Source organism: Capsella rubella, unplaced genomic scaffold, assembly GCF_000375325.1.
Source record: "Capsella rubella cultivar Monte Gargano unplaced genomic scaffold, Caprub1_0 scaffold_1, whole genome shotgun sequence".
Taxonomy (NCBI): Eukaryota; Viridiplantae; Streptophyta; class Magnoliopsida; order Brassicales; family Brassicaceae; genus Capsella; species Capsella rubella.
This window is the reverse complement of record NW_006238923.1, coordinates 522801-541055: the sequence shown is the minus strand read 5'-3', so window position 1 is coordinate 541055 and position 18255 is coordinate 522801. Positions and strand designations below refer to the sequence as shown.

Here is an 18255-nt window from a genome sequence, read left to right as displayed (position 1 = left end):
GTCAGAAGTGACCAAGAAGACGAAGAAGAAGAAGAAGAAGAAGTAAAGGTTTCTATAAATGGAAGAAGAGACCCTTCTCGATGAGAACCTTCTCCGTCCCGTCGAAACCTCACCAGCCGCCGCTGTATCGAAATCGAAATGGACCCTTCTTGTTCTAGCGCTGATCCTCCTCTCTGTCTACTTAACCTTGGGGGTTTTCACGTATTCTTTTTTTCGAGACCAGTTCTCTGGAACCGAGACCTATCTCTGGGTTGACGCTTTCTACTTCTCCGTCGTCACTTTGTGCACTGTCGGTTACGGCGACATTGTCCCGTCCACTCCCACGACCAAGATCTTGACCATCGTTTTGGTTTCACTCGGCGTCGTGTGTCTCGATTTCTTGCTCAACCGCGTCGTCAATCACGTTCTCAGCCTCCAAGAAAACGCCATTCTTGATCGTATCAAGACTGGAAACAGAGCCATTAGAGATCACATTGCCGAGGATGGTAGGATAAGGTTAAAGTGGAAACTTTGTTTAGCGTTCTGCGTCGTCTTCCTCTGCGTCGCCTCTGGAACTTTGTTTCTTCACGTTTTCGAGCGATTGGGTTGGTTGGATTCGTTTTACTTGTCGGTTATCTCGGTTTCTACGGTTGGTTATGGGGATAAAGCGTTTAAGACGGTTGAAGGAAGGTTCTTCGCAGTGTTTTGGCTTCTTCTTTCAGCTATTGCTATGGCAAGTTTGTTTGTTTACTTGGCTGAGATGAAAGTCGATCGTACTACTGTCATGAAACTGCCCACCAGGTGAAGATTCTGTTTTATTACTACAGTCATTAAGTTAGTGGTTTTATTCTGAGTACTGACTTGTGTTTTGGTTTTGTGATTAGTGAATCAGAGTTTATTGTGTCCAAGCTTAAAGAGAGTGGGAAGGTTAGTGAGGATGACATAAAGATGATCGTAAGCGAGTTCGAGAATCGCGATAAAGTGCCATCAAGCGGATCGTGACATTTTGCCATAGATCACATCGCCCCAACTCTTGCCTGTTAACTAAATGATGAAAATCTAGAGATGTAAATGATTAGTTTTCATATTTTTGGTTTTTAGTATAACATGTATAGACGAATCATGAAATGATGATGATGATACTCTGTTTTGACATATATAGAAGAAAATATTATGATGAATATTGAATAGAAAGGTTACTTGATCTTATTGGTGTCTTTGTTACTTACTCTTTGAAGTCAAACTAGTGTTAAATCGTTACATATGTGGTGTTCTTTTGTTAAATAGTTACACATGGTGTTCTTTTCTGTACTTTTGTGTGCATTTTTTGGCAGTTGGTAAAAAACAGAGCTAACTATATGAAAATAATTTAGTTAGTTCATAAAAGTTAGTTCAAGATGACTAATAAGTCATAAGTATAATATTACAAACACAAGATGACATACATAAAACTATGTATAATCAATATACGAATCACATAAAACTTAGTGCAACCCATGGAACAAAAACAAACACCAAATTTCAATAGCTCAAATAAAAAGTATACATAAGCAAACACACAAAAACAGAGTGGATAATTGGTTTGCGGGATGAAAATAGAAACAGAGTAGTAAAAGTTAAGCTTGAGGTTTGTCCCACTTGAGTGGCTTGACTACTTCCCAGGTGAAGTCAGGGTCGTCCCTTCCGAAGTGTCCGTATGCTGCAGTTTTCAAGAACCTTCCGTTTCCTCCTCTCTTCAGGTCAAGGTTAATCGTCATCATTCCCGGTCTGAAATCGAAGCTCTCCTTCACAATCTTCAGTATCTCTTTGTCTGGAATCAACCCAGTCTCGTAAGTGTCAACAAAGACAGACAATGGCTCAGGGACTCCAATGGCGTATGAGACTTGAACAAGTGCCCTACGAGCCATTCCGTTAGCCACAACGCTCTTAGCTGCTTGTCTCACAATGTAGGCTCCGCTTCTGTCGACCTTGGTTGGGTCTTTGCCTGAGAAAGCACCACCTCCGTGAGCTCCCCATCCACCGTAAGTGTCAATGATGATCTTGCGCCCGGTGAGACCAGCGTCTCCATGGGGTCCACCAATGACGAATCGGCCTGATGGGTTCAAGTGGAAGATGGTTTTCTCGTCTAGGTACTTGTCTGGGATGACTGGCTTGATGACATGTTCCTTCAGGTCACGGGCGATTTCGTCGTTGGTCACAGTTTCATCGTGTTGGGTTGAGATGAGGACTGTGTGGACACGGATTGGAACCATGGCACCCTTATCGTTGTAGTACTCAACAGTGACTTGTGTTTTGCCATCAGGTCTTAGCCAGGCGCAAGTACCATTCTTTCTGACTTCTGTAAGGCGAGCACCGAGCTTGGTGGCAAGAACATGACTAAGTGGCATTAACTCAGGGGTTTCATCAGTGGCATAACCAAACATGTGGCCTTGGTCACCGGCTCCAATGTCTTCTGGACGTTTGGTGAAGTGACCGTGAACTCCTTGGGCAATGTCAGGGCTCTGTTGTTCAATGTTGACAAGAACTTTGCAGTTGTCAGCATCAAGACCGACATCATCAGAGACAAATCCAATGGCGCGACAGGTGTCACGGACAATCTTCTCGTAGTCAACTTTGGCCTTGGTGGTGATCTCGCCAAAGACCATGACCATGTTGGTCTTGGAACAAGTCTCGCAAGCAACTTTGCTGTCTGGGTCTTGTTCAAGGCAGGCATCGAGGACGGCATCAGAGATCTGGTCACAGAGCTTGTCAGGGTGTCCCTCGTTCACAGACTCGGATGTGAATAGGAAAGTCTCCATTTTGCTACAAAAGAATAAAAACAGAATCAAGAAACTGACTTAGCCAATAGCCATAGAAGAATCATGAAAGAAGCATCATGCAATCTAAAAAGCATAATGTCACACCATATCCTGAAATGCTTTTCTTAGATTCTATATCCTAAAAGAATCGGATTTCAGAAGAATTATCAAGTCAAGTGGCAATATAGCTAAAAAAAAAATTCGATTATCACAAAAGAATCTTCAGGTTGAGCCTTATCCTTAGTAATACACTTATTATGCTCTACTCATTGATTAAAAGCTTATGAAGCATTCAAGCTAGACTCTCACATGAAAGAATGAAAAAATCTAAAAATCCTTCATGCCATACAAATCATGGCAACACAGCTGATGTAAAAAAATTGAAAATCTCAAATGAAATCGTAGCAGATCCAATTACAAAATGGTTCAAGAGTATCGAAAATCTAATTTTAAAATCATAGATACTCAATCATGGATTTAACTCATTTCGTACTTAAACTCAAACGAGAGAAATCGAGAGAGAAATGAGAAGCGAAGATGAAGAAAAATATACCTTTGTCAACGAGAGTTTGGATCTCAAAGATAAAAGACTTCTTCTCAGATCTCTATCTATCTCTGTCGCTCGAGCCTTTTGCCTTTGTTGTGTTATTAGAGAACAAGTGTTAAAAAAGAGAAGAAACGGCTTGGGACGAGTAAGTGGAGACAGAAGACGCTGCTTTCTTTATTTATAAGCCTTTTCTAGTGACTGTTCTACCGGTTTACTTGGTTAAGTTCCCTACTTGGACTTTAAAAAATACTTTTCAAAGGCTTTGTGGCCTACCATTATTTACTTCTTTCCTTTGGCATTATTCTCATGTGTCTGTGATTGGGAGAAACAATTAGAAAATTTTAAAATATTCAGTGTGACTCCATGACATGATCACGTTTTCAATGCAACTATAGAAACAGAATAGTTAATATTTTAATTACGTAATTAAAAAATGGCATGACTCATTTACTCACACGCATGCAAATGGATGGACACACACACACACGCACTCTTTCATGCTTTACAAGATTCGTGGTAGGTGAAAATTTTAGACTTTTAATTGCGGTTCTTGGTGTTGTTGACCAACTAAAATATATCATGATTATTGGTGAGATTAAATGCTGACCGTTGGATTATCATGTTTAACGGCTGATTAATAAAATTTTATATACTAGCTTCAAGGTTTGGTGGATGATTATGACATACAGTCATACACATACCTCACCCCAAACAGTCATTTTCTCTACCATATCACAATTTTTGTAATTTATCATTTTTTAATCAAAAAGTTTAAAATCTCTTAAAATTTTTTTTATAAATAAGTCTTAAATATTAAAAATCTCTGTATGTAAGCAAAACCCATACTTCGTCTTTAACTGTAGTTTTCTTCGAATTAGTTCTTTTTATTTGGGTGTGTCTAAAAGTGTCGCATATTTTTGAGTTATACAGCACAAATTGGCACGGTAACAGGCTTCCTAAAACACTCTAAATTGGCTCATATTTGAAAAGAGGAGAAGAGCCCATTGGGCTTAGACTAAATCAGAGAAATAAAAAGTTCGAAAAATGCGGTGAGCGTGGATCGAACACGCGACCTTCAGATCTTCAGTCTGACGCTCTCCCAACTGAGCTATCCCCGCTTTTGTTTATTTCTTATATTAAACTGTATAATTAATTAGCTTTATTTTATTATATTACCAAAGATTGTGAAAGGACGAGTAACAGAGCAAATCTCTGACACCAAATAATCAGTTTTGTTGTAGTTGTTGTGTGGCTGTGAAGGTTTTGAAGTCTTATCCTTCACAGACAAGGGGCAAAACTGAGAGCAGAAGCTTCGATGTCTGTAGCAGTAGCAACTAACATGAACACGATCAATCACTTGTCCTCCACGACCTGTAAACTTCCAAATCTCCAATCACCCATCTGCTTCGATCGTAAACCCTTTTCATATTCTCTCATTCCTCTGCTTCCAAAAAACCTAAATGGCTTCTCTTACTCTTCCTCCGTTAGTCGCAGATCCAGATTCATTCTTCCTAAGCGACGATTCTCTGTTTCAGTGGAGTGGCAAGACTGCTCGTAAAAAAAATCTCTCTTTTATTCCCTTCTCTGCTTTGAAATTTAGATGAATCTGATATCAAGTTTTGTTTTTTGTTTTTTTTTTTGAATCAGAGTGAAGATGGAAGTAGATGTTCCAGTATCCGTAGCTTATAATTTCTACTTGGATCGTGAATCGTTTCCTAAGTGGATGCCTTTTATTTCGTCTGTAGAGGTAGTTTTATGATTTCATCTTTATATCTCTCATCAACTTATAAAGTTTCGATCTTCAGAAAAAGAGGTTCTTGCTTTTAGATTTTAACTTGGTTTAATTAGTGTTCTCTGGTGTTAGGTGTTAAAGGGTAAGCCTGATCTGTCACGTTGGTCACTCAAGTACAATGCTTTTGGTCAAGACATCAAGTATTCTTGGCTTGCTCGGAATCTACAGGCAAGAATGAAATTTTGCATTACACAATCCGATCAATGCTTCTGTGTTTCTTTCAACAATTTTGTGTAAAACTATTGGCCTATTTTGTTTTTGCTTGTTGCAGCCTACTCCTAACCAGAAGATTCATTGGAGATCTCTTGAAGGTCTTCCTAATAAGTAAGCAAAGAGATCATATATATATATATATTCTCAATTGTTTAGCTTTCTCTTATCTAATTGAGCTTGACGTTTGAATTTAATCGAATGCAGAGGCAGTGTTCGGTTCTTCCCTAAAGGTCCTTCATCATGCATCGTAGAAGTAAAGAACACTCCATTTTTATTACACATCATCTCCATCATATACTAGTAGAATAATTCTCTCATGTTTTTTTTTCCTTTTTTTGCCTTTTGTTCTCCTATCTTTTAGCTAACCGTATCATATGAAGTCCCTGCGTTATTGACCCCCGTGGCATCGGTGAGAAACCTCTTACCTTAAAATCTCTATGTGAGGCTGAGTGTTACATATTGTTTTTCTTATTACCTTAATGTTCCCGAGATCAGGCGCTGCGGCCTTTTTTGGAAAGCTTGCTTAGAGGTGGACTTGAAAGATTTGCAACCATGGCCAAAACAACTTAAAAAGGTCAGCTCCCTTTATGTTCTTTATCCATTGAAAAAGTCTGAAAATAAATTCACTAGCTGAAAAAAACAACTCTTTGCATTTGCAGGAATCGTTATGCATCTTTCTCTTGGTACATACATATATGATCTGGAAACTCTACCAAATCACATGATTAAAGCTTCTCTGCTGATACTTTTGTATGATTAAAGTAACAATCTTTTTTTCTCCAATAATTATACAAATTCTGGTTTAGGTCACCAAGAAACTAACCAGAGATATTGGCTTTGATTGAGTGAAATCTATAAAAAAACAGAACAAAACAAACCAAACAAGAAACAAAGTCGCGGCAAAGAGAGCTTTTCTCTTTCCAATTTTCAGCTTATTTGTCTAAACACGACAACACACTTTGCGTGGAGTGTAATAACATTAAAGATAATGGTCCTTGAAAAGTCTCTGTTCCTAATTTGTCACTTTGGAAAACAGAATTATCTCTTAAAATCTATGAATACTCATTTTTGATTAACTCTAAATCTATTCCTCTCAAGAGAAATCAAAGAAATGTCATCAATAGCTTCTGGTACAGCTCCAACAACAAAATCCGCCGTTTGTTTCAGAAAATCACCCAAGTCTGCAACTTTTTCAGTACAGTTTGATCGATCAGCTTCTTCTTCCTCTTCTCTGCGAATGTTATCATCGTTATCTTGTTTTTCATCAGCTAATTCTGCAAAACTACTCAACTCTAACGATGGTTCCGTAGTTTCTTCTTCTCCTAAATCCTTCAGACCCGTTATGCAATGGCAAGACGTCACGTAAATTTCTTCAGACAACGAAACTGTACCATAAAGTTTATATATATCCATAAAGTATTATGATTTTCAGAGAGATTCTTTTGGTGTGGGTTAAGCAGGGTAAAGATGGAAGTGGATGCACCAGCTGCCGTGGCTTACAAGTTATACGCAGATCGTGAATCGTTCCCAAAGTGGATGCCGTTTTTGTCATCTGTTGAGGTATTTTGTAACATAACTCTGAAAACAGAGAGCCCTATAAGATTTCATTCTTGCTCACAAATCTTTTTCTTGTCCTGCTAGGCTATGGAGGGTAGTCCAGACCTATCGCGTTACTTGGTAAAACTCGAGTCTTTTGGACAAAATATTGAATACTATTTTCTCGCAAAAAATTTACAGGTAAATTCTGTATTATATCAAAATCAACCAATCAGATACTTTTCTTCTTTGTTAATTAGATTTAAACGTTTTATTGGATCTTTGTATGCTCTCAACAGCCAATTCCAGATAGAAAGCTACATTGGAGATCTATAGAAGGCTTTGAAAATAGGTAAACTCAAGAACTTTGGTTTAGAAAGACAGATTGCTCGATCCTCGAATTCAACTTCTGGTGAAAACTCAATATTTGTCTGTATCTATAAAACAGAGGCAGTGTTCGATTTTTCCCAAAAGGTCCTGCCTCGTGCTTAGTAGAGGTTAGTACTAGTAGTATCTTGTCATTGTTTCTCACTTTCACTGGCATAAAATTAAATTGTTTTATACATTTTTTGTAGATTAATTTTTCATTTGAAGTTCCACATGCTTTTGCTCCAGTTGCATTTGTAAGCCTAATCTACATATTTATCCCCCTGTTAATGTATTTCTTGTATGATCAGTACTGATTTATGTTTTGAAAATATTCAGGCAATGAAACCGTTTATGGAGAAGCTTATTCGTGGAGGATTGGAACGTTTTGCTGCGTTTGTCAAGACCATTTAAGGCAAAGAGAAGAGCCCATCAAGAAATCATTACTTCTTTTGCTTTAGCCAAATAAACGATTTGTTTTCTTTTGGATATGATTATGAAACGTCCAACCATGTAATGTAATGTAATGTTGTTCATATTAATTTACTGAAAAGTAAATATTCTATTGTCAATATTATTGTTCTAGAAGATCATAACGATTAATTAATACTACAAGTCAGAAATCCGGTTAAAGGATCTATCGGATTTATTAAAATAAATTCGTTTGTCCTTACCAAAAAAATAAATAAATTCTTTTGTGATTTATTTTGGATTATCACCGTTAGATATTTTTATTTTTGAAATTTCTTTTTTTGGATTTTGAAAATAATAAAACTAAAAATCGAATTAGAGTTCAACTTATAAAAATTTAATTTTTTGGCTTGTTGTTTTAATTCGATTTTACGCCCACCCTTAATACAAGTTTTAGTGTCAACTAATTACTATAAAGCCAAGTAATCATTTGTTTGTTGAAGTTATTGTTATTTTCACATATCGTTGCAAGTTGTATAAACCAAGAAGCAAAAGAAAAACTGAGTTGCCTGTTTTATCAGTTGCTAATGGGCTTGGCCCACGAATGACGACAAATTATTTTACTTCCACTCCGTTCTGTTGCGTCTTATCCCGTCCCAACTTGGTTTCGTATTCGCACAGCTTTTTGAGTTTGTACGGTCTTGTTAGCTTAAGGAAAAAACCGTTATAGAGAGATTACGCCAACGATAATAATTCTAGAAAGGGGCCTCTTAACACACAGAGAGGCTTGTGTCTTTGTGTGTGTGTCTCAACTCTCAAAGGCATTGAGAGAAGTGGGAGATACAGTAAATGGGTGGGTAAAATCATGCGGATGTCCAAGTCTCCTTTAATCATTTCGAATTTAGCCGACATCTCCACTCCTTCCTCTACTTCTGTGTGTATAATGTAACGGATCTTTTTCCTTTGTCTCTGTGTGTATAGATTTGTATTCTTCTTTAAAGGCAACAACAACAAAAATAAACAAAAAAAATGTAACAAAGAGCAGCCAGCCACTATTTAAAAAAACTGCACAAATATTATCCATGATCTAACTATAAACCGTTAATTTGAACACCCTTAAAGTTAACAATGATAATTATTGTGGTGACAGATATATTATAACACAATCATTTTTTTTTTTAAACAAAAAAAACGGCATTACAGAAAAATTACACATTTCAGTGTATATCATATAAGATAGGCACTTTATAATATCCACATGAAAATCTTTATATCAAAAAATTTCTTTTTTTTTGTTAAACAATATCAAAAAATTTCTTTCAATATGATATGAAACACCAGCCGCCTAAGTAACAAACACTGTATTACGACCACAAATAGATTTCTACTAAGCTTTTGGTTTATATAAAACGGAATAACAAATAGTCAATAATAATTTTGGTCAACCCCAATGAATTGGAAACAATTTTTACGTATATATATATTACCTCTTAAAGATGAAAATTGCTGGATAAATTAGAAGATGGAGCAAAGTATGGACTACGGAGACGTGCACTGGAAATGAAGCAAAGTGTATGTCTACCAAATCCTCTAGACTGGGGCAGAACTTTGAAAGACCCGATATCTTCTATTCACACTAAAACACACATGTCTATATATATTATATATGTATGTAACTTCTTCCATAATATCTTATATCACAAACCCACGATGTTATACACACATGTATATGACTTAAGTATCCTTGTATAGAAGCATGCAATATCTTCCATACTCTTATAAAGTAGCCATAGACATTTAGAGTCTTATAGGAAGTCTTAAGCACTTAACATAGCCTCTTGCCTTATATGGACCAACTAGTTCATATCAATCCCCATCTCAGAATGTGACTTTACCTTCCACTTTCAACACACTATTCCACAGATGTGACAAAAACACATAGTATTCCACAAATATATTATAACATATGTATATGCTCATTTTGTTAAGAAAATCGATCTTCATATTAATTTAGTCAAAAAAATTGAACTGCAGAATATACTTAAGAAAATGGATTGATTTCACTTTCTTTTATCTCTTGGAGACTATAAATGATCAATTACTCAAATAGATCAGTTGATAATATAACATGCATAAGTTTTACAATATTTTTGGTTATTACAGAAATTAAATATTTACATTTTTATTGAAAATTTAAAATCTAATTGTTATGTCTTTTAACATTTCCTTTTGTTTACATAAACGTTTTGTGTGTGGAAATTCGTTTTTTCATCGATATACACTAATATACACACACATGATCTATATTATACACAATTTAGTTATAATGTTTATTAAAGTAACCGTACTTAATTTGCCTATGCAATACTTTTTTGCAATTAATATTAGCTTTAATATGTCGTATTAGAGCCGCCATTTTGTGTGTGGAGGATGAGGTCACAAGCGCTGCACGTATAATTCATTATGTTCTTGTTGAAAAGAATAATACATTTCATTATGTTCTTATATGATATGTTTGGGTGACTTGACTGACTATCCTAAAATTAAAAAGGAAAAATTAGGTAAATGAGGTTGGTTGATAAATATTGATAAAATAAAATAAAATAATTGGTCCATTACAATTACGAAACATGTGATGAAGAGAGTAGAATAAGCGTTCGAGTATTTTTTTATTTATTTTTGTGCTACAAATATTAGTATATTTAGTTTTCGGAAAATTCGAAGAAAAAGAAAAGAAGAGAAAAGATGAGTTGAGAGACCAAACATAATTGGTTTCCACCGAAAAGTGTAAAGATGGGCGGTGAAATTCTCAAATACGATCAAAAGAATACTCAATAGTGTTCTTCTGGGTATACAATCAATAATGGTTTGGTCGGTTATACAAAATTATAGTTTATTATTTGCAATAGACAAAGCCAATAAATTTATCCATGTATTTAACAAATCATGTGTTCCTTACCTTACCTTTTCTATAAATATATACGAAAGAATAGATGAGAGAAAGATCGGACCACTGAAGAAGCCGAAAGAAGTTAGATAAAACCCACTCGTGGACGTTCTCTTCTTGTTTTCTCAAACAAAAAAAAAATGAAAAAGAAATGAAACTTAGTTAATAGATTTGTATTGTAAGAAGAGATGTATTTCATATCCCCTAGTGGAGAATAATTCTTTTTACATGTTATATGTTTCGTCGTTTCTTGAATAAAATTGTCCGAAATACAATATCTATACATATCCACTGGGAAAGTCTTTCAAAGTGGGGATAAATTAATACAAAAGCGGATAAAATACTAAAACTAAATCCCATTTTTAAGGTGTGCAATTTTAAAAAATGTTTATGTTGTATGGATGTACTTACATAGAGACAAAAAAAAACTTAATTTACAAGCATAATATAAAAATGATATTAGAGTTTAATAAGAATTTTAAATATATATATATATATATATATATATTACTAATTAATAAATTCACATAATCACTCACAACACCACTAACTTAAAAAAAATAAAAATAAAAAAAAAATAAAAAAGAAGAAGAAGAAGTTATAGTCAAAACTACAATAAGTCATAACAATAGTAACAGTCCTAATCAATAAACCCCCAAAAACCCCGGTAAAAATTTAGGTATCACTACACCACTTGTTGAAAATTAATGTTTCCAAAAAGTAAAATTAAAAAAAAGAAAAAAACATTTCGGAATCGGTTTCCACTTCCTATGAGCTCACGACGTTGCAGTATATATAAAGGAACCAGACTTGTCTGCTTTTGCTGCATTAACATTTCCAAGAAGCTTTCTGAACTTAGTGAGTGCGACTTCTATTCTTACACACTTTTTTTTTGTATCTCCAAACACTCTCACCTCAAAATCACCACCCACATTTTCAAAAGAACACCTTGAAAAAAATGTTATCTTCTACTTATAATCGCAACCAAATCCTCTGCTTCGTCGTCATACTTATTCTCACACTTATCTCTTTAACCGAATCTCGATACCATCACCACAAAGACAAACACAAACGCAATAACCATAACCACCACTCCTCAAAACCACAGCCGCCTTCTTCCTCCATCTCTCAGCCTCCTACTCCTCCTCCGGGTCCCCCTGACGCACCATCACCCTCACCGCCACCGTCACCTTCCGACGAGCCGGAAGAAGACAACAACGGAGTCTACAACGTGAGGAAGTTCGGTGCGGTCGGAGATGGTGAAACAGACGACACTCAAGCATTCAAAACTGCGTGGGACTCGGCTTGCAACAACGAGAACAGCACCGATTCAGTGTTGCTTGTCCCTTACGGATACACGTTCATGATTCAATCAACCATTTTCACCGGTCCTTGCCGCTCTTACCAATTCTTCCAAGTAATATTTCTCTACTTCAAAAGGTTTCGTATATCTACACTACATATCTAGCAAACGTACGGGATTTTCTTGTTGTTAATATAATTTATTTCTATGGTTTAGGTTGACGGGACCATTGTAACACCAGACGGACCAGACTCGTGGCCGAGCAATGTGAGTAAGAGACAGTGGCTTGTCTTCTATAGAGTCAACGGTTTGGCTTTGAAAGGCGCCGGAGTTATCGACGGCCGGGGACAAAAATGGTGGGATCTTCCTTGTAAACCTCACCGGGTAACTTAAACTAATTAAGACATTTGCAGTCTAATTTATTTAAATATTGTAATAATACTCATTAATACAGAGAGAACACGTGTTTGAATATTTTCCAATCAAATCACCATGTTATTTTGTTTTATAACTTTATTTCAAAAAGTGTCGAACCACACAAAAAAAAAAAAAAACTTTATTTCAAAAGTAGCCCTAAGCTTTTTTCATAATGATCAATCAACATAAAACTCCTCACTAAAAATGATAAAACTAAACGTTTTAGGATGCAAAACTCATAATTAATTAATTATTTGCTATAATTTTATATGCAGGCTGTCAACAAATCAGCAATTGTTGCCGGTCCTTGCGACAGCCCCATTGTAAGTTCAACGTAAAATTTTACAACTCAATTAAAAAAAAAAAAATCTCTATATAGAAGTTGCTTAAATAATTAATTGAACTGCATGCAGGCTTTGAGGTTCTTTATGAGCTCGAATCTAAGGGTGGAAGGTCTACATATAAAAAACAGCCCGCAGTTTCATTTCAGATTCGACGGATGTCAAGGAGTTCACGTGGAGTCCCTTCACATCACTGCTCCGCCGTTAAGCCCCAACACGGACGGCATCCACATCGAAAACTCAAACTCCGTTACCATCTACAACTCCATCATCTCCAACGGTATTAACATGCGCTCGCTCTATCAAAGTTTTGAAAATTGTTAACCGCTGAAGAAAAGAAAACAAAAACCGGTTGACAAAACCGATTAATTAAGCAGTCTAATGAACCGGCTTTTAATATACTTAACGTGACTTTATAAATTTAATAAAAAAGGTAGAAAAACACAAAAAGTTGGGAATGATTAAGTTGATTGTTCTATACATATTGCAGGAGATGATTGTGTATCGATTGGCTCCGGATCCTACGATGTTGATATACGGAATCTCACTTGTGGACCTGGTGGCCATGGAATTAGGTTTACTATCTCTCCTTTTCTAATCATGATTACTGATTTTTAAAACATTTGTTAATTATCACATATAGATCCCAATTAATAACTATCTATGAACTTCCTTTATATAAATATTTTTTTTCATCAGCATTGGAAGTTTGGGCAATCACAACTCACACGCATGCGTCTCAAACATAACGGTTAGCGACTCAATCATAAAATACTCCGACAATGGAGTTCGGATCAAAACATGGCAAGGTGGGTCAGGTTCGGTCTCAGGCGTGACGTTCAACAACATCCACGTGGACTCAGTCCGTAACCCAATCATCATTGACCAATACTACTGCATGACCAAAGATTGTGCTAACAAAACGTCTGCTGTTTTTGTATCGGATATCGCGTACCAAGGCATCAAAGGAACTTACGATATTCGAAGTCCTCCGATGCATTTTGGATGCAGCGATGCAGTTCCATGCACGAACCTAACTCTTTCCGACATTGAGTTGCTCCCTGCGAAAGGCGATATCGTTTTGGATCCGTTTTGTTGGAATGCTTATGGAATTGCGGAAGAGCTTTCGATTCCTCCCGTTTGGTGTCTCATGTCCGATCCTCCCACGGCGTTGCAAGGAGCTCTTGTTGACAAGTGTGGTTCATCGTGATTTTTGCAATTCACTCGACTCGTAAAGATTGAGAATAATTGAGTTAGACAATATATTATTCTAAACCTTTTTCGAAAAGAATTTTAGAGAGAGAAAAATGTATATAAATCATCGTAGGAGACACTCCTTGATGATTCTTTGTTGAGGAGTGGTACGTTTTATTTGCCTCTCCAAATATTTTAAAAAGGAACTCTATGATCATGTTCAGTTTTCATATGATGATTCTCTAGCTAGTGTTGTTTTACTAAGGATTGAAGAATTAATTTAAGACTTTGTCTGTGTGTGTGCATGTGTGTTTTTTTATAAAGACTGTGTATTTAGCTTTAATGATCTCGCTATATATGTATATGACTTGCTTTCTTTTTTCTTTGTTTAATAATTAATATTAATGTATTTCTCTATTATGCATGATTTCGATCTGATCAAAACCATGTTAAACTGAAAATAAAAAAGTAATACAGATTATGAAAAATATAAATCCTTAAATCTAAATCGGTCGTAGAATGAGTTTTTTTTTGGGTCTATATTTAGCTAACATTCTTTAAGCTAATTGTTTGGTGGCCAATTAATTATATATCGTGATAAGAAATATAAGTGGATTATTTGAGTAGAAAGTAGAAGAGAATATTCCAACTTTTGGAAGGTGTCATTGTCTCTTGGTAGGTCGAACTCTAATATTATATAACTGATTTTAATACCTAGATCTTATATTAAATGCGACGAAAAGTATAAATATATAAATTAGCACTTAAAATTAAAATAAACATATGTTCATTTATCTCTCGACGTGTAGCTTTCGTAGTCAAGAATATATTTGTCAAATAATCGAAATTAAGAGACTAATAGTACGTACGTAGTTTAATTTTGGAAACAAATAAAATGTTTCAAAATAACAAGATGGACCAGATGGAACGAAATAACAAAGAATTTCTCTTTTTAACCAAACAGTTTCCATTTGTAACCAAAGTTGTTTTCATCTTTCCCAACGAAATTTCTTTTGAAGATAATTATTCAGTGTCGAGCTCCTTTTTTACTTTTGGACTTGTAAAGTTTGATATCTTATGATCAACTTGTTTAAAGTTTACCTGGTTCACCTCTGCACGCGCAACCACTACTAAAGCTCATATATATATATTGATGTGTAATTAATTGAAGATATATATCTTCAATTACACATCAATATAAATGTATGCATGCATAGTCATAGAACGTATTAATTATTAAAGCTGGTGATATCTTATATATTTGAATCCGGAAAATCTTACGAGACTTAAAAAAAAAAATCTTTTTCTTTTCTTTTTGCTTTTGATTTTCGTGTATATAATCATCTTACGAGACTTCAATTTGTATATAAAGGATCAAAATGAATCAATCAACGCACACATTAGGAAACTACTGTAACAATATGTGTTTTTGTGATCATATATGGATTTCATTTAAGTAATTAAAAAATTTATAGTATAAAACAGTAACTTTTTAACTATATCATTTTCACTTAAGTACGCACGTACAACATGGTATGTAGGAGGCATAACTCATAAGGATGTAATTTCTAATTATGGAAATCAATCACGCGTATGTGTCTCTATATATATAAACTTATACTGACACAACTTACAAGCTGTGTATATGCAAATTATACAACAGAAGAAATATATTACTTTCTTTTTTGAGGTTAAGGGAAACTGGAAAAGCTTACAAGGCCACTCGAAGATTCTAAGGGTTTTTTTTTTTTTTTTTTTTTGTTTTGGGTTAAAGGATTCTAAGTTCATCAGACTTTCGTATTTTTGTAAATGTATATTATCTTTGCATTAAAATATGTAAATGTATAGCAAATGGAGGAGTTTGGTGGGTCGCAATTGGAATGTTAGACATACCCACCTCTGATTCTCCCTTTTTCAGTGTGACCACGTAATCCAAATTTAACGTATTTAACTTTTAATCTAGATATGTATATATACTCATAAATATACAAGCAATCAGTAAATCTATATGTAATATATTAGTCTATACGAACCCACTAACCTATAGCTTATAAGAAACGTAAAGGAAGTTAGAGTAAAACTGTTATATATCTTGATACATTCATACATCATAATTGTTCGATATATAATTAACGGAAGTGTGCTTGTTTAGAAAGAAATTAAGTTATACCAGTTATTGATCATCAAAACGTTGGTTTACTAAAAATGAGCAATCATGGTAAGAAATAAACAAATGAAATAAGAGAGTAGACATAACATAGCCTTCTCGCTTGTCTTCATACTCACTCTATCAACGACTCTATGCCCATCACACTCATACCCTCACATTAGGCCATTCCCATTTATTAGGCGAACCGTATCATATTTGCCTCCTTAAATTGTCAATGAGTCTTCCTATATAATTTATTTTGGCAGTTTTCTGGTCTAATAGTCTATATCGAATCGACAAAAAGAAGTTTTCATTGGTAAGGTTTGTCACTGCGTAACATTAGAAACACAATCTTAAACACTGCCTATTGTATAGTTGCATGGCTGTTCACTAACCGCAATAACAAAAAATATAGGTTTATAGATCAACCAATATTAACTAGGTCTATGCAATGCATAAAGATCCACTTCTGCTTTTTGCAAACTCTTAAACTCTCTCCACTTTACATGCATGCACTAACATGGTAAATCAATGCATGTTTTGTGTTGTGTATCTTTATACATTCGAGAAGAGAATACTTACACAAAAGTGAATTAAGGATGCAAAAAAGTGAGAAGAGAGAATAAAGGAGGCTGGAGACCCGAAAAAGCCTTATTTACAACAGTCACTCTAACAATTACGCAGTAAAATCAAAAGTGACTCTTCTCAGCCACTCCTTCTTCCACCTTCCCCTTTTTTTTCTCCTTCACTCTTCACTTTCAGCTTTTGTGCAAGTCTGTCTGCCTCAATTAGTATTTTACACATTTTTTAGACTTTTTAATCATTTCATATTCTCTTTTTTTTTGTATATATATACAATATTCTTTTCGAGTATGAGTTTGCAATCTTCTTATAAAGATTTCATTGTCAGTTATCAATCTTCGTATTAAAGTTTCTGATTCAAAATGTGAGATGGTACTTCTTACGAAACAAAAATATATACTTTACAAAAAATAAAAATGTAAAGCAATGATGTGAAACAGAGAAAAGGGTACTTTTTTATAGGGAACCAAACTTAAGATGTGCTTAATTAAACAGACCAACATGCATCTCCATGCACTTACTTTACTTCGCAGTTAATTAATAGATTTACGAGTGTACGTACGAGTATCGTTTGTGCTAAAGTTTATAAACTAATTAGTTATAATATTTAAGTACAGTAACGAAATATATATAAAGAAAATCATAATCTCCTACAAATCTTGTTTTTTGCAAAAAATAAAATAAAAAAATACAGTACTTCAGGTTATTTATTTTAAGAAAGTAAAAGGAATTTTGCTTTTCCCCAATAGAAAAATTAGGTTTGACAAGTCCAAACATGTAAGAATCAGGACTAAGAAATTACTCATATCCTGAAGCCCAGTATACTAGTGGGCTTTAATCATTATGACAATATTCACAATTAAACCCATTGGGCCCTCTTTTTCTTGAATCTTTCTGACTAGAAAACAATTAACCTCCTCAAAGTCTAAAAACATATGCATGTGAAAGAATAGGTCCTTTTTTTTTTCTTTTTCTTTTTTGGTCTAAGCCGTCAAGTCCTTTTTTCTTGTTTGTGTCGCAAATAGTTTGTTTTGTCATCTACTGTATATCGATAATAATTTGTTTCTTTTGCTCATCCAAAACAAACAAAAAAAATCAAAGAGAGAGCTGCTGGACAGAATAGCAAAACTAATAAAACGCCATGCTACAAACTTTGACAATATATACAGACTTATTAACTAATCGTGGGAAATCATATAAACATTTCTTTTTAATAACATCAACAGAGGTAACTGAATAGTGAATACTACCGTTCATCTAAAAGAACTATTTATAGGAAGAAGAAAAAGAAAAAAAGTTCTTCGTCGAAACTCGACTCTATTATTATTCCACGCAAATTTCGCAAACACAATTGAATTAATCTTATCATACAAGTGGCCGACAACATGAGATTTTATTCGAAAAAAATACCTTTCTATAAAATCTCATCATTCGAAAATATATAATAGTAAGACGAGTACATCATTCATTTATGCATATATCTCAACTCTCCATCGTTAGATTCAAAAGAAACATATGCTTGGGAAAACAGATCTATCGGTTCACAATAAAAAGGATACTGTGCACTCGGATCTACCGGAATATCTCTCTCGGGCGACCTACCCACACGAGTAAAGTAAACGCATCAAGTCAAGTTTTATATGATTGAGTCTTTCTTATTTCAAAAGTAATATAGTTCCT

At 34.7% G+C, this 18255-nt stretch overlaps 5 protein-coding genes and 1 non-coding gene across 7 annotated transcripts; 4 read left to right on the top strand and 2 right to left on the bottom strand.

The window, feature by feature from the left end:
• The first annotated feature begins 58 nt into the window (after positions 1-58).
• On the top strand, positions 59-981 carry LOC17899625 (two-pore potassium channel 4). Its single transcript, XM_006305974.1, has 2 exons — positions 59-780; positions 864-981. Exons 1-2 carry the CDS (start codon positions 59-61, stop codon positions 979-981), a joined length of 840 nt encoding a protein of 279 aa, XP_006306036.1.
• Positions 982-1386: 405 nt separating this feature from the next.
• Positions 1387-3478, bottom strand: LOC17900607 (S-adenosylmethionine synthase 1). Its single transcript, XM_006304949.2, has 2 exons — positions 3331-3478; positions 1387-2781 (listed from the first exon to the last, which is right to left on the bottom strand). The coding sequence occupies exon 2, from the start codon at positions 2775-2777 to the stop codon at positions 1596-1598; it is 1182 nt and encodes a 393-aa protein (XP_006305011.1). The 5' UTR covers positions 2778-2781; positions 3331-3478; the 3' UTR covers positions 1387-1595.
• An 891-nt stretch (positions 3479-4369) lies between these two features.
• Positions 4370-4442, bottom strand: TRNAF-GAA. The gene has a single exon. It is a non-coding gene; the product is annotated as a tRNA-Phe (tRNA).
• Positions 4443-4528: 86 nt separating this feature from the next.
• Positions 4529-6134, top strand: LOC17897175. The gene is made up of 8 exons (XM_006303467.2): positions 4529-4878; positions 4972-5071; positions 5189-5284; positions 5388-5440; positions 5534-5582; positions 5691-5738; positions 5825-5903; positions 5989-6134. The coding sequence occupies exons 1-7, from the start codon at positions 4640-4642 to the stop codon at positions 5897-5899; spliced, it is 660 nt and encodes a 219-aa protein (XP_006303529.1). The 5' UTR covers positions 4529-4639; the 3' UTR covers positions 5900-5903; positions 5989-6134.
• A 127-nt stretch (positions 6135-6261) lies between these two features.
• LOC17900422 lies at positions 6262-7803 on the top strand. 2 transcript variants are annotated; one of them, XM_023777195.1, is made up of 7 exons: positions 6262-6691; positions 6790-6889; positions 6971-7066; positions 7165-7217; positions 7314-7362; positions 7441-7488; positions 7571-7803. In XM_023777195.1, the coding sequence occupies exons 1-7, from the start codon at positions 6441-6443 to the stop codon at positions 7643-7645; spliced, it is 672 nt and encodes a 223-aa protein (XP_023632963.1). In that variant the 5' UTR covers positions 6262-6440; the 3' UTR covers positions 7646-7803. The 2 variants fall into 2 exon arrangements, with proteins under 2 accessions (XP_023632963.1, XP_023632962.1); XM_023777194.1 differs by having other exon boundaries at positions 6787-6889.
• A 3633-nt stretch (positions 7804-11436) lies between these two features.
• On the top strand, positions 11437-14187 carry LOC17898335 (polygalacturonase At1g48100). The gene is made up of 6 exons (XM_006303904.2): positions 11437-12006; positions 12109-12276; positions 12585-12632; positions 12723-12930; positions 13141-13225; positions 13350-14187. The coding sequence occupies exons 1-6, from the start codon at positions 11548-11550 to the stop codon at positions 13858-13860; spliced, it is 1479 nt and encodes a 492-aa protein (XP_006303966.2). The 5' UTR covers positions 11437-11547; the 3' UTR covers positions 13861-14187.
• The last annotated feature ends 4068 nt before the right edge of the window (positions 14188-18255 follow it).